At 39.8% G+C, this 16716-nt stretch overlaps 1 protein-coding gene across 2 annotated transcripts in view; it reads right to left on the reverse strand.

The window, feature by feature from the left end:
- Positions 1-8495: 8495 nt before the first annotated feature.
- Positions 8496-16716, reverse strand: part of SMARCA5 (SWI/SNF related, matrix associated, actin dependent regulator of chromatin, subfamily a, member 5) — a 37259-nt gene continuing 29038 nt past the window's right edge. Inside the window, exons 17-24 of one of the 2 annotated variants that reach the window (XM_059697934.1) lie at positions 16178-16288; positions 15529-15642; positions 15208-15330; positions 13981-14113; positions 13279-13397; positions 12685-12897; positions 10865-10972; positions 8496-9727 (exon numbers count right to left, since the gene is read on the reverse strand). In XM_059697934.1, coding sequence (XP_059553917.1) covers positions 9662-9727; positions 10865-10972; positions 12685-12897; positions 13279-13397; positions 13981-14113; positions 15208-15330; positions 15529-15642; positions 16178-16288 — 987 coding nt within the window. In that variant the 3' untranslated portion in view covers positions 8496-9661. The remainder of the gene's footprint in view (positions 9728-10864; positions 10973-12684; positions 12898-13278; positions 13398-13980; positions 14114-15207; positions 15331-15528; positions 15643-16177; positions 16289-16716) is intronic. The other variant, XM_059697935.1, reaches the window with a different exon arrangement.

The raw sequence follows: 16716 nt of genomic DNA on the forward strand, positions 1-16716 counted from the left end.
AACAAGTCATGATCAAAAGTTCTGTAACAGTCCATTTAAAGGAAAATGATAACCAACAGGTATATTGAGGTGTGCTAACAATGTGCACCTCAAACTTCCGTGTGACTGAAGAATTAATTACCTGAAAGCTTAGGACATGAATTGTGGGGTCCCACCCACAGAGATCCTGATACAGTAGATTGGAGCATGATCTGAGAATTCGTATTTTTACAGGCTTTCGATGCTGTCTTGGCTGCTGGTCCTCGGGCACACCCTGGAGTAACACTGCTCTAATATAACCGAGATGTTCTTGAGAGAGCATAGGACTTGGGCCCGGGAATGGAAAATACTGGTGGCCAAGAAGCCAAGTTAAGACCAGGTTGTCAGAAGGAACCACGGAGAGGCTGACCACAAGAATGTCACCCACCCTGCCCTCCTTACTGAAAAACGCAGAGGTAGCTGATTTTATCTCCCTTTCTAACTGTCTGCTTCCTTGCAGATGTTGAAACCACTGGCCCGCATGTGAAGTTGATCAAGGTTTGACCGCTACATGACCTTCAGAGGGTGGCGGTAATGAGTCGTTGGCCATCTTCCCTCCACAGTGCAGGCACAACCATAGTTACCAGGCAAGACAGCTGGAAAAGGACGTCACTGGGCCCTGAGATGGAAATTGCACAATTTCTGACTTTTTCAGAAAGCCCACCTCTGTGCACAAGCCCGTTTTGTCCCCAGTTTATAAAAGCAGCCAAACAAGAGCCAGCCTTCACGCCAGCACAGTGGACCTTCCTTTCCTCTGTGCTCCTTCCTTTGTGGGGGAGCATAAGCTTAATAAAATCTGTTTGGAAATTTCTCTGGGGCTTCTCCATTTTTATCTTGGGGATGTTATATTGTAAATCAGGGAGCTAAACAGAGGACGCCTTAATTAATCAGTAAGCCAAATTTGGAGTCTTTTATTACACTAGGGGGTCTCAGAGGAATTGTCTCTCAAAGTCTGAGCAAAAAGCACGGAGGAAATTTTCCCTTTATACTTTCCCAGTGTCTCTGTCCCCCAAATATGGGTTTTCTGGACCTTTTGCAGGCTTTACAAAGAGCCCTATGTGCTGGGGTGAGGGCAGTGAGACTGTATCTCAAGGCCTGGCAGTGCCAGTATCGATAACTCCGTCTGGGGGTTGTATGGTTTATGGCCTTTCCCAAATGGGAGCAGTGCGGAAGTAAACAGGTCCTGCAGGACCAGAAAAGTGAGCTCATTCTCCCTAGTATTCAAGCAAGCAAGCATGCTTACAGAAGCCAAGAATAGCTGGGTTAATTCACAGAACAAAGAACTATCTATGCTTAGTGGAAAATTCAAACAGCAGTTTTTACAAAACAGAGGTTACTATGCTTCAGGGAACCCAAAAACCCCAGCGCCAGGTAGCATAGTGACTTCAGTACTACCAACGGCAGGTTCCCAAATAACGTTTGCTATAACACTGTGCATGAAAAGGGGCCACATGCTAACCGGATATGCTCAGGGGAGGCCTGCATGGTGGGCTTGCAAACTCAGGGACCTAAAGTAACCACAAAGGATGGTCTGAAATTAAACCTTTTTAACTAAAAGCAGTTTATGGCAGGTCGACATGTCCTAGGCTAGAATCTTCCATGACAAAGGCCAGTCTTTACCTTGACTGAGCTTGTCTATTGTCTTTTGCACGTAAGGTAACTTACGTTGAAATGGCAGGGAAACTCCTTTTTCCAAACCCCTCACGGCACCACCAATGCACTAGGGCAGACCCTATAAATCCTCCCAGTTATTGTTATCATGTTAACTGTTGACTGTTAACTATCCTGTACCCGTCTATGTAAAAGATGTATGTGTCTATCATTTTACTTTTCTTAAATATGTTTTTTAGCCGAAACCGGTTTGGCTCAGTGGATAGAGCGTCGGCCTGCGGACTCAAGGGTCCCAGGTTCGATTCCGGTCAGGGGCATGTACCTGGGTTGCAGGCACATCCCCAGTGGGGGATGTGCAGGAGGCAGCTGATTGATGTTTCTCTCTCATCGATGTTTCTAGCTCTCTATCTCTCTCCCTTCCTCTCTGTAAAAAATCAATAAAATATATTTTAAAAAAATATGTTTTTTAATTGATTCTTAGAGAGGGAGAGAGAGAGACATTGATAAGTTGCCTCCCATATGCTCCCCAACCGGGGATTGAGCCCGCAACCCAAGATCTTTCAGTGCACAGGACAACGCTCATCTAACTGAGCCACACCAGCCAGGGCCATTTTACTTTTCATCCAATTCCAGAGGTTTTCCAATTCCCGCCTTCCTAATCTATCACCAATGGATTTCATGTAAATCACTTGAGTCTTCTCTTTTGATTGTAATGGTGAAAATTGAGAGTGGGAAAGGACATGTAATGAGAACAGAGCCACAGTTGTCTAATAATTATTCACCTTACTAACTATAGGTAAGTTTTCTTACAGACCCTGGGAAACTGGAGGATGAAACAGCCTATAAAAGATAAGACACCTCAGAGCCCAGATGGGTCCATTACTCAGAAAAGAAATACATTTTGAGAGCAGACCAAGGACAGGACACGCTTTGATTTGGTCGCTGCACCTGGACCCTGACCTCCTCCAGGAGTTTTTCTCAGGAACGCTGAGCATTCTCCAGTCCCAGGAACGGGCTGAGCTGTTTGTAACATCATAGAAGGTTAGCCACCTTGTTAGCGGACTTGGAGCTCCTGAAGGCCGGACTGCAGACTCTACCCTTGCCTTTCCATGTTACACTTGTAGCTCGCAGCTGCACGTAGCTATCTTCTCCCTCATGTGTCTATAACCAGCCAACTGGCAAGGGGGGTCAGAGCAGATTTTTGTGGGTGACCAACTGCTCTCCCATACTGCTGGCAGTATTGGAATAAACACTCATATATGATTCAACCCTGTCTCTGCTGAATTGGCTCAAGTGGCGACAGGCAGCCCGGACCCATTGGTTATCCGGTTTCAACCAGAGAAACCCCTGGTAAGCTATCTGCATATCCAATATTCAAGATAAAAACATTTTCTCTGAAATACTATTGAATAATCTTCCTAACTCTACACTTTAAAATAAAATCCATGTGACTGGGAGGTCACCTTAATCTGGAGGTATGTTAAATAGCTGTTTAAGTTTAATTTTACTTTCTTTGGCAACATGTTTTAAAATAGTGCTTTTCACATGGATCGCCTTTGAGGATCTTATTAAAATGCAGATTCTAATTTAGCAGTTCTGGGAGGAGGCCTTAGATTCTGCTTTTCTAACTAGCTCCCCGGTGAAGGTTTTGAGCTTATAGCTGAAGGCCTGGAGTTTACTGTGATCTCAATTTTCAAACTACATCAGACTTAGAGTAACAGGTTTTTCAAGTAAAACATGCAGTGCTCAGTGATGCGAGACAGCAGAAAGAAAGTGGTTTCAGGCAAGAGTAAGAGACCTGCGTGTCCATGGTGAGGACATTAGAATGTTTCTGTTGGGAACACCACCAGGTGTTAGACTGGTGGAGTCAGACCGGACCTGGGTTCAGCAACCTTGGTACTACTTGAGTTCTGGCTAGGAAAGAATTCAAAGCCAAGACTCAAACTATAAGACAACATTTATTTAGAAAATCACAGAGGTGGAAGAAGTAGGTGATGGGAAAAAAATGGGTTTAGGAAACAAGTTACAGAAGCAAAAGGAGGGCCCTTATAGTTTAGAAGTGAGAGAGGTAAAGGTGATGAGCCTGGGGGGGGGGGGGGGGGAGGAGGAAGGAAAAGATGTGGGCTCCCAGGAGGGAGAGTGAGCCGTGTCCCCTTTCCTAAGGGTTTTAAGGGTGCAGTTTCTAAGGGAGGACACTGGGGAAATCTCCATAAAATGTTCAACAGTTTTCCAGGTGTGTCCTTTCAGGGTTGTGGTCTCCACTGGCTGATTGGCCAGCACCAGGGCAGGGGGTCATTATTCAATGCCGTTGGCCATTGCGTTGTCTGGTTTGAAGCTTTTCTGGGCCTAGAGCTGAAATACAACTGAGGCCTACCTAGATGTTATCTCTAGGGAGGAAAGGTCAGGGGTCATGATCAGTGATGTGAAAGGTAGGATAGTCCAAATGGCAAGACCAGCAATGTGCTAGGGGAGGAAAGGTCACCCTGGGGATGACGTCCCATCCTGCACCTGTCCATTGCTAGGCACGTAGGGCTTTTCACTCTGGTGATCTTTTGTACCTGGCCCATCGTCTTTGCTCTGCTCACGTCTGTCTAACTGCCTACCACATTTATGCTGTTGAGGTTCACCGGAGACGGGTGACTGCCTAACCTTGAGCAGATTCTCAACCGTGGCTGCCTAAATCTGAATGTGGGGCCTATGCACTGTTTTGGATAGATACATTGAAATAGGTTACATCATTATATTTAAAAGAGCTGCCTGCCCTTTTCTTTAAAATGGCAATAGGGCCCTAGCTGGTTTGGCTCAGTGGATAGAGCGTCAGCCTGCGGACCGGGGGTCCCAGATTCGATTCCGGTCAAGGGCACATGCCCAGGGTTGCGGGCTCAATCCCCAGTGGGGGGGTGTGCAGGAGGCAGCAAGTCAATGATTCTCTCTCATCATTGATGTTTCTATCTCTTTCCCTCTCCCTTCCTCTCTAAAATCAATAAAAATTAAAAATGGCAATAGGAATGTGTTCAATGCCTGGAGCAAGTGCAATATTTTGAACTTGATTCAACTTCCTCATACTTTTTCAACTTGAGATTGTTACTGGAAGGGGACCTGGTCCTGAACGGGTCTGCCTCAGGCCAGTGGGTAGTGTGTGAGTTCTGGACTTCGTGCAGGAAGGATGACACACGTCCAGGAGAATTTTAGAGGACGTTTATTAAAGCTGGAGGCAGTAAAACAAGGGCTGGGGAAATGAGCCTAGGCTGGGCTGCTTTGGCTAAGAAGTCATAAAAAAGGGGGCCTTGGGGACAGGTTCAAGTGGTTTGCCCGGGATGAACTGCCACTGCCCATTGCTGTCCTGATTGCAAGCCTCCTGGGGTCCCTTAGAATTGAGGAGATGTTTGCCTGTGGGAGGAAAAAGGTGGGGGTTGGGGGGGCGGGCGGGGAGGAGGAGAGAAGGCTCCAGTGTGCTCCTGGCAGGGAGAGAACAAGGTGGGACCTTTGTTTTGAGGGGTTTTAAAGTTTTAAAGGCTGGGTGTTTAGGGGAGGATCTCAATAGAATATTCACCAGCTTTATGCTTATGTACCAAAATGAGGTTTATTCTCTTCATCTGTCCTTGGGTAGGGTTGGCAAATGGCACTAATTAGATTCCTGCTATCTCCCTGAGTAGGGTAATTTAAGCTATTTACCCTCACTTACTCTTACATGTCCCTGGTTTAGGGAAGATAGGATTTAATAGGTGGCTGCAAACTGCTTGCATCTAGATTTTCTATATGGCTGCAAACTGCTGTTTAACCGTCTCAGTTTCCCTATTCTGCTTGTCTTGGCTTACTAGCCTGGCTCAAGATTGCTCACTGAATTAACTTTTTTTTTAAAAAAAAGATAATGTTTTTATTGATTTTAGAGAGAGGGAGAGAGAGAAACATCAATGATGAGAGAGAATCATTGATTGGCTGCCTCCTACATGCCTCCTACTGGGGATTGAGCCTGCAACCCAGGCATGTATCCTGACCAGGAATTGAACCATGATCTCCTGGTTCATGGATCGATGCTCAATCACTGAGCAACACTGGCTGGGCTGAATTAACATTTTTAAGATTACATAAACAATATTATAAAGCATAATTCTATTTGAGAAAAATATTTGAAAGCTATCAACAGATAGGCTAATTAGCAAAGTGTTAAATACTAAATATTGATCAGTTTACTTTTTTGCTATGATATATCTACATGTAACAAGGTATTGTGTCTCCTTTAAAGAAGACCAACATTTAGAGGTGCATATAAATGCAACTACCCTAAATTAGGACTGTTTCATTCAGATTTCCGAGGTAAATATAACTTTTAATACGTTGTAATAAGTATAAGCACTGCTATAAAATTAGGCACACTTCATCTACTATATGTTAAGTACTCTAAATAAATAAGTTTGCTATTGGAAATGTTGGCAGCAGCGAGAATGGCGCCAGATATTAGACCAGAGGAATCAGATGGGACCTTGGTTCAGAACCTCAATACTTGAGTTCTGCCTAGGAAAGAATTCAGAGCCAAGACTCAAACTATAAGAGCACATTTATTTAGAAAATCACAGGCAGAGGGGGATGGGCAGAGGTGGAAGAGGATATAGGGGGGAAAAAGAAAAGCTGACTGAAATTTAAAAACAAGGAAAAAAGTCACAGAAGTAGAAGGGAGAAGTAGAAGCAGGCTCAGGAAACAAGTTACAGAGGCAAGGGGCCTTTGGAGCATAGGAGAAAGATAAAGTTATCCCTTCTAAAAGTAGGGGGAACAATGAAGAAGGGAAAAGTGCGGGAACATCCTAAGGGCTTTTAAGGGCAGGGGACTTTAGGGGAGGATCTAGGGGAGAATCCTATATAATAAAAGGCTAATGCTCAAATCCACTGAGCGGCACACTGACCACCAGGGAGGGGGCAGACCGTCAATGCAGGAGCTGCCCCCTGGTGGTCAGTGCACTCCCACAGGGGGAGCACCGCTCAGCCAGAAGCCGGGCTCATGGCTGGCGAGCGCAGTGGTAGTGGCAGGAGCCTCTTCTGCCTCTGCGGCAGCACTAAGGATGTCCAACTGCCGGATTAGGCCTGCTCTTGGACTGCGAGAGGGTGCAGGCTGGGCTGAGGGAACCCCCCCGCCCCCGAGTGCACACATTTTGTGCATCGGGCCTCTAGTCTTAATACTCATCCGCTTTCCAGGTGTGTCCTTGGGGGTGGGGGTCATTATTCAATGCAGCTAGTCCTGAGGTAGCCTGCTTTTCTGGGCCTGGAGCTGACAACACAACTGAGGCCTAGATGTATTTGATGTGTCAGAACATCAATGTCCTGGAGGCTTAATGCTTAGACTATTCTGCAGCCCCCTTGTTCGTTCCCCCTCTAAGGGGGGGGGGGGGGGGGGTGTCCTAACGCATATGACTAGAAACATGCCATAGTTGGAAAAAGCAGGGAAGAATTCAAATCACATGACCAGCGCTATGGAATGTCAAGGGCTCAAAACTGCATGACCAAAGATACACTAGGGAAGGTATGGTAATGTTACCCTGGGGGTGAGGTCCTTGATTTCCCAGTTTTGCCTGTTGCTAGACACCTGCAGCTTTCCATGATAACCTTCTGTACCCTGCCTTTCCTCTTGGCTCTGACCTTGTCTGCCTCCACAGAAAAATCTCCATTATCATTTCTTCAAGGTTTTAATGTTAATATTTAAAATATTAACGTTGAAAATGATTACATTTTATCAGGATCTCAATAAAATATAATCTTCCTAATGATATAGAGAGATAGCCTTACTCAGGTATTCAACGTAACATTCTGAATAACAAACGACTGTAACCCTGTTCACCTATGTAAGCACCAGCTTCTAGGTTGGCCTCAGGCACCATTCTACGTTTAAAGCTTCTTCTTCCTCAATGGAAATTGGAAAAAAAAATGGAAATATACTTTCAACTTTTAGTCTATCTTCTCCAACATAGTTCCTATTTAAATCACGGTCTGACCATGCTTCCTTCCTTTAACAGTATATATAAAAAACATGGCTTTACTTTATTCTAGGTAAACATACAGTAGCAACAGCCAAATTAACTTGTGAAACACCAGTCTCACAAATTGGCTAAACTGATACACTAAATTTGAGTATTGTTTCTTACATACTTTTTTCAAGTGTTTCCCTTTCTTTTGTATTTGAGTCCACATGTTCTTAGGGGCTGGCACTATATATTTGATTCATTTTGCATTTCTACTGTCTATTCCCCCACCCCCACCCCAGCTTTAGACCACTTCTCTTCCTTTAGAAAACATCCCTTCTTTGTGTGTCCCCTGTAACATTTCCTCAGGCTTTTATTTTTCCTATTTCTTCCAAAACGAGGTCACCACTCTTAGTAGCTCCTTCCATGAAAAAGAGTAAGCTTTCCTCAAATTTTCCATACATTAGATTAGGGGTCCTCAAACTTTTTAAACAGGGGGCCAGTTCACTGTCCCTCAGACCATTGGAGGGCCGGACTATAGTTTAAAAAAAAAACCAAAACTATGAACAAATTCCTATGCACACTGCACATATCTTATTTTGAAGTAAAAAAAAACAAAACGGGAACAAATACAGTATTTGTATTTGCATGTGGCCCGCGGGCCGTAGTTTGAGGACCCCTGCATTAGATCTATGACTATTATCTTAAGAATCCAAGGTAGTATAGAAATCACTTTGGGGGGAGCACAAAATAAATTCAAATTACTCTACATTTGCCATAAACATTGTTTTGTTCAACACACAGAAATTTTAAAGGAAGAAGTCGAAGTAAAGGGAAAAGATAATGTCCTAAGGAAATAAGTGAATAAAAATCAACTCAGAAAAGAAAGATAAAGAAATGGAAAGAAAAGACCACTTAAGGATTATAAAAGTTATATTTATTCACGATGCTACATTTATTGCATTCCCTTAGAAAAATGGAGAACTGTTTATGTACCCAATTTGTACATATAAAACTTTATACAAATTATGTGTAGCACATAAAGGCTTCTGGTACAGCTAAATCCTGACACTACAATTTGGGTAATCCTGCTGCAGGGTCTCCAGTTTGTCAAGTCCGTCCATAGAAAATTAAAACTGGAATTACAGTCAGTCTTGCTGCTCACATGTAGAAATTATTTTAAAATATAATAAAATAAAGTTTTCAATTCTCTAAAACTCAAAAAAGGTAAACTGGAAGGGGATACATTTTGTTACCAATTTCAGTTTAACAGCATGACAAATTCACAACCTTATTTTGGCTGGGAAAATAATCACCTTAGTTTTGACATTATCTTTCTAAGTTGTGGCTGCTTTAGAAGGTAATTAGTCAAAATTTCACCAATTAAAAAAAATAATATCCCTCTTATAAAATGGTAACACCTAAGGAACCAGAAGATACTAAATGTCTTTGGCTATACAACTAAAAGGCCATTTCCCAAAAGAATGGGGCTTATTCACCTCACAACCAACTACAGAAACAGAAAGCGTAACAGAAATATGCATAGAATAGAATGATAATTTTTCTTGCCTTTTTCTCCCATTCTACCCATATAATAAGCAAGGAGAATTTATACAATCTTTCCAGATGAGACTAAATAGCACTACAAAGGTGATACCCAAATTTCTGCAAAGGCAAAGTGAATTAAAACAATTACAGAAGTGAAAACTGAAGGGACAAATGTCATTTGCCATTTTTTTTTGTTTGCTTTTTTTAAGCCCTGTGAGTGTAGAAACTATAGCTGACAAACAAATAGGCACAATCTTCACATATGGAACTATAATAGAAAAATAAATCAAATGAAACATTTATTAATAAATGAAGCCTATTTTATTATTTCAAGTGTTAATGATAAAAAAATTTCAGCACAGCTGTTGCATTTAAAAAAGTGAAACTACATACTATGTTTCTAGCTCAATAAACAGATGAACCTGATGTCTTTGAATGACATAACAATTGAGCATTGTACAGTACATCTTATGAAGACCCGTAAATTAAAGAACTACTGGTTTAAAGTTAGTGATTATGAAACAAATGTGTATTCATAGTTTCAGCTTCTTTTTTCTTCCTCGACCATCAGGTGCTCCATCCATTTTACGTTTCTGTGTCTATAAACAAACAGAAGGATTACTTTTCATCACAAGACTAATGTTAATGTTAAGTGTATTAACAGACACACCATAGCACTTTACTAATAACTGCTACATAGTAATAGGTATTAGATGCTCTTACCCAGAATCTTATCTACTCATATTACTAACAAATAAAAAATTTTTTAATGCTAATAATGAAATAACTCACGAGCAGCAGGTAAATCAATACACCAAATATCTAAAATGCCCTCTTACCAAAAGAAAGCAGTAATAAAAAGTATTTGGTGAGATTACGTATATATCAGATATTATCCAGAAACATTTATTTATTCATGATTTTATAAACTATTAAATAACAAGATGGCTTCTTTACCTTAAAAGTTTTACTTTCACATTGCTAAGATATCAATCACTAGGACAATAAATCAAGTTCATAGTGAAGTTGTAAAGCCATTGCTTTCTTACTATTTCTTTTTTTTTTTTTAAGTTAATGGAAACAAGTCTTTATTAAGTAACTTTTAATATCAGAAAAATAAAACGCTTATAATTCTCTTTACAGCAAATATGTAATATCAGTGCTTTGGCCATCTTAAGTTAATCCTAATATTTCTTTAAACACTCTAAATTATAACTTGTATTCCCCAAGGTCACGTGTACACTCCTGGCATTCATACTTTGCAGATTTCCACAAATCCCCCATATTTATGAACTATCATATCATAATGTGATGTCATCCACAATGCAATCAAGTTTAATTTATACTTTAAGTGACCCAAGGCTATATTATTTACCAAAACCAAAACAAAAGGAACCTAATATCAATGATAGCCAAGTAGTGCACATATTCTTAAAAAGAAAAAAATTAAGTGCTCAAATCTATATATATATAAAAGGTTAATATGCAAAGTGCCCTTGCGGGAGTTCAGCCTGGAGTGCTATCCTTTCACTGTGACCTGTGCTGACCACCAGGGGGCGGCATGGAATGAAGGGAGGCCCAGCCGGCAACCAGCAGCCAGGGAAGGGAGGCCCCAGTTGGCAGCCAGCAGCCAGAAGGCCCCAATTGGCCCTGATCATCAGCCAGGCCTAGGGACCCTACCGTGCACAAATTTCGTGCACTGGGCCTCTAGTATTCACATATTTGTGACTACTTACTGAAGGCTTTGGTCCTCTTTTCTTTTTCTCTGCCTTCTCCTTTTCTTCTAGTTCCATGTTTTCTCTTTCAATCAAGGTTATTAAAGTGTTACACCTCCTTTGGAGCTCCTGAGTGCAAACACAAATTTACACAGTATTTGTATTTTTCATTATACGTTTCATGATTATAGTTAAAGAATGTTTAAATAGAGTAATATAAAGTCACTTACACCCCTGTAATAAATATAAGGATAAAAACGTATTTGTAAATATTTTTATTATTTAAAGCCAAACTACTGTGATTCTTTATAAACCCTTCATTCACTTCAGAATTAACAGTGAAAATGATTATCTCATAATATATGCAACACTGCTACTAAGAGTCTATGCCTGAGAACTGTCATTTATATCCAAACTTAGGTAATAGTGTGCATATTTGAGGGTCAAAAAATCAACTAGAGCCCTAGCCAATTTTGCTCAGTGGATAGTGTCAGCCTGTGGACTGAAGGGTCCTGGGTTCGATTTCGGTCAAGGGCACATGCCCGGGTTGCGGGCTCAGTCCCCAGTGGGGGATGTGCAGGAGGCAGGCAATCAATGAGTCTCTCATTACTGATGTTCCTATCTATATCTCCTTCTCCCTTCCTCTCTGAAATAAAAATGTATTTTTAAAAACCAACTATAACTTTAGTAACAGGTGCATATAATCTTTGCCTTAAAAGCATTATCAGTACCACATGCCATCCTCCCCAATTTTGAAATTATAGGCAATGAAGTTTACGATGAGCTCTACCTCCTCTCTCTCTAGTAACCTATACAACCTCCAGAGAAGATTTTAGAGTATAGTGTAGAAATAGATAACCCTCCCCCCCAAAAAAACAGGAGTCTACTTGTTGCTGGCTAGCAGCTCCCTTCCTTCCTGAGCAAAAATTATTTTCTTATAGTGATACTATTACACAATCACAGAAAAATCATTTTAAAATACTGTTTTATAGAATATACCATACAAGGTTTAGAAATATTTGCAATAGCATAGAGCTAGGAGGCAGAACACTGTATTTCCCTTAACAGGGGCACTGTGAGGCACATATGCCAGGATGTGTTACAGATGTGCTGCAGTATGAATTCTCTTGGCTCTTAGGAAAGGATTACACCTCAACTGTTTATCATAAGGGGCCATACATATTATTAATTTTTATGTGTGACTCAACATAAAACATGAAAGTTAATACACAGTTTTACACCATGGCATTGTAATGGTAAATCGATGTGACCCTATGTGTCTTGTTTTACTCAGCACAAAACTGTGCTTCCTTATGAACTATATAAATAGCTCCTACTTGAAAGGGCATATGGTAGAGCCGTTAGCAACTGAATCTATAACCTCTAACTACATTTATAATGCATTTGTACCTCGGCATTTCCCAAGTTAGGGTTTCACAAAACAGCAACCCCTCTGGATGTTTACTGGGGGGGAAAATTCTTCAGTCGTCAAACATGAAAAGATTGCCCACTATCCCACATCTTGAAGAGTGACAGTACGTTTTAAATATACCTAAGGAAATCGTATTATAAATATAAAGATGTTTAAACTTTGTTTATCCCAATATTTCCCAAACTTAAAACTTTTGGGCATGTTAGTATCTATAATAGTAAAGGATAGGACCAATAAACTCAAGTTATAGATGGTACTGGGATTTTAATGATTTAACCTATGACACCAACAATATTTTAACAAAATTAACTCAAAGAAGCAGTGGAAGCACAATTTTCTCTAAGAAAAGAAGTTACCTTAGTTAGAGAATAGTAACCGCTTGCGCATTACACAAGACCCAAGCACTCACCATTGCAGTTCTGGATTTAAGAAACCAGTCAAATCTGAACTGAGGAGAGTTGCGAATACACTGTCGCAGTTCATCATAAACATTTTCTTTGTCGAATCCAAGCTTATGAAGCATGCAGATCAGAAAACGATCCTCTTCTTCAGTATAGTTTTTTCCTTTGTTAGTACCATATGATATTCTCAGCTGATGAAAAGGTGCTTTGTACCGTCCAATCTAGCAAAGTCAGATTTTACATTATATAAAATCTAAATCCTATATAATCTGGATTTCAAACTCAGCTTTAGTAAAATTAGCTATGCTATATTTCAAATCAGAATTTTCTACCCATAACACCTCAATTGCATTATATCCTCTTTGTCCTAAAACAATTTTAGTCTTTACTGTTCTAAAGAGAAAGAGCTGATTGCCTCAGACCCAGATACAGCAACTGAAATCTGAGGTAAATTCAGTTGAGAGAATACCTGTAACATTTAAACGTTTTTCTCTGAAGAAAACTCTAATTTTAAATCATCATTCTTTTCTTTGTTAAAGGTTATTTTAATTTTTATACAGATAGAAGTTACTAACTACCACATTTATTAATGTGCCAAGTACCTTTGTATCAAGTGCTTTTTTGATACTAATTCTTCTTTGAATTCTTGCCTCTCCCCTTTCAATCTGAGCCATAATTTTTTCTATGTCCTGGAGCTCATTGCATCTTTCCCAAAACACAGCTGTAAAATAAAAGTTGGACAGATGAGATGGGTGGGAGGGAGAGAAATATAACTTGTTAGTATTAATGCTCTTATTTTATTTGCTAAGAAATGTTTCCAGTTCTCCCAAATATAATACTGGAAAGTAGATAGGTATTTATAATTTCTCAGTTTCCTTAACTGTAAAAAAAAATAAAGAGATAAATTGGATGATTTAAATACCTCCCAATTCTTCAATTTCTGCTACTCTGAAATTCTAAGCAGACTCATCACAGCCCAACTACACATATACACTTGACAATCCAACTGACTTTAAGAAACAGGTGTTTAACACTTGAGAAGTTATGGAGAGAGATAAAGTATTAATGACAGCATACTTTTCAGCAACCTATTCTTACTTTCTTGGCTATAGCTATTTAGCTAGGGTAAAAAAATAAACAATTGTGTCATTTTAAAGAAGGGAACATTTTCTAACTCAGTTTTAAGAAGTTGAGGCAAAATTTAGCTTATCAAAACACAGTAATTCAGAGTAAGAAAATCTGAACTTTCCAGCAGCTCTCCAAAAGGCTGAGAACATTCTTATACTGATTAAAGTAAGAGTTACCTGAATATTCAATAACTTCTTCTGGAGTTTTTCCTTCTACTTCTCTTGCTATATTTTCAATATCATCACGACCCCACTTCTCATTAGCTTTGATAAACTGGTTAAAATCTCTCTTATTCCAATTGGTAAATCCCTTCAAAGCAACAGAAACAATATTTAATCACAGCACAATAAACTTAGAAAAGATGCTATTACATTTTATCAATGCTTGTAAGTATTACAGAAAATACTAATTTTGGCTTGTTCCTCATCTTTTTGTTGTTGTTGTTAATCCTCACCCGAGGATATTTTTCCCATTGCTTTTTAGAGAGGGTGGAAGGGAGGGAGGAGGAGAGAGTTAGGAACATCAATGTGGGAGAGACACATCGATTGGTTGCCTCCTGCATGCATACACTGACCAGGCTTGGGATCTAACCTGCAACCCAGGTATGTGCCCTTGACCGGGAATCTAACCTGTGTCCCCTTGGTGCCGAGAGTGGGTGCTCTAGACATTCAGCCCCCCCACCCCCATCCCCACCCCCTGGCCAGGGTTCTAGTTTATCTTTTTTTAAATTAAATATTTTTCAGTGGTAACTTTTCATGTACACATATATTGCACAAATACTCAATCTAACTGGAAGAGAGTAAGAAATGCTGCATGTAAAGGTGACATTTTCACTGAGCTCTGACAGATAAGGAGTTCGCCAGGAAGAATGAACATAGCTTAAAGAGCAGAGACCTAAGAAAAGGGAAAACGAAGCTTTAATGTTAGATTAAGGCCAGATTCTGAAAGACTTTTATTGAACTCTAAAGGATGATAAGCAAAAAGCACCAAGCAAAGATGTATAACTGACAATTATAACTTAGTAGCAATGTGGAAGATTCACAAGGAAAGATGAGAACACTAGAAGAAAGTTAATCAAAAGGACACCCACTTAACCAAGGCTGGTGCAAATCTATCATCTTCTCAACTACCTTAACTAGTGACAATCAAAATATAGCCTTAACCCATGTTTTATCATCTTCAATTGCTCCACTTTGAAACAAAAACTTGTACTCTTTTGTTCAGGAAGTTTTTCTGTATTTTAGTTGCAATTATAGTTTGGTCCTAGGAGCATGTCCATGCAGCGTCCACTTACTCCGCCACCATTTTTAATCCCCAAAACTTGTACTCCTTTGTATACCCCACCCAACACAGTACCTTACAAAACAACAGTTACTAAATTTTGTATTGATTGAAGACTATACCTGTGTTAGAAGCTTCTCTTTTTCTTCTAACTCTTCATCATTAAGGGGTTCAGCTTCATCAATTTTAAGCTGTTCTTCTTTTTGTGCCTGTGCTGCATTTGGTAGGTCAGGATTTCGAGGTACCTAAAAAAAGTATATTTTCCTATGTCACCAATCAGTAAAATTTACAAAAAATGTGATGGACTAATTAACCCTTAAACTAAATGACATTTCACAAATTTTAATCCAACCATGCAAGAAAACGTACCAAGAGCTTCTATTTATTTTATTAAGTTAAAAACAAACCAGATTAGTTATGAACAAAGTGTTATTTGTTATTACCTTGTACCCAATAGTTTTTCTGTAATACAGAATCTCTTTTTCCAATAATTCAAATAAACGTGGAGGAAAGAACTGGAAATCCTGAACATTGGGTTGTTTTGGAGGTCGAGGAGCCTAGAGAAAAAGAAAATTATATTGTCCGTAAAGAATCAACTATTTTGCTTTAAATCTATCTCTAATCATCTTTAGTCCATAAACCATGGCAACCAATTTTTTAAGCAAGAAAATTCATATTTCAATACAACTGAAATAACAATCATTTAAATGCAGATCCAAAATCAATTTTAAGAAAACTTTTAGCAATTAAAAACTGACTGAGGCACACTATAAGAAATCACACGAAATGTAAATTTCCTGGGAAATTTGGTAAGAATAAAAGAACCCAGCCAGTGTGGCTCCGTGGTTGAGCCTTGACCTATGAACCAAGAAGTCAGGGTTCAATTCCCAGTCAGGGCACATGCCTGGGTTGCAGGCTCAGTTCCCAGTAGGGAGCATGCAGGAGGCAGCTGATCCATGACTCTCTCCCATCATTGATGCTTCTATCTCTCCCTCTCCCTTTCTCTCTGAAAGCAATAAAAACATACTTAAAAAAGGAGAAAAAAATGCTTTACATTTCCAATATCAAAGTTTTTTTGCTCTGTCAACTCACCTTGGGTGCTTTAGGTTCACTCACACGAAGAGCTTCCCTGAAATAGGCATCAACGGCATAGTTGGCTTTTCTTTCTCGTTTAGGTGGTTCAATCCACTCTGTGAATGCAATCTAGCAGATGAGAAACAATTCAAATCACAGACTTTTATTATATCTAGTTGCATATCTTACAGAAATGCTAGTTACATTGTATACATCATTTAGGCCAGCGGTCGCCAACCTTTCGGACCTCATGGACCACCAGTGGTCCATGGATCACAGATTGGCGACCGCTGATTTAGATTACTGCTTGCAAATGGAAAGACATTCATAAAATCCTGGACTACAAGCTCTACAAGAACAGGGACTGCGATACTTTGTTCAACACTGTTATCAACATGTAGTATAATGTCTAGTGAAGAGCACAGGCTATTCAGTAAGTATTTTTTGACCAAATTAATAATTCTATTCAAGGGTGGGGGGGGGAGGAGCAACAAAATGTATACTACAACTCAAATTAGGAGAAAAATGTAGATACATATTTAGCCTAGACAATATTC

Source organism: Myotis daubentonii, chromosome 5, assembly GCF_963259705.1.
Source record: "Myotis daubentonii chromosome 5, mMyoDau2.1, whole genome shotgun sequence".
Classification (NCBI taxonomy): domain Eukaryota; kingdom Metazoa; phylum Chordata; class Mammalia; order Chiroptera; family Vespertilionidae; genus Myotis; species Myotis daubentonii.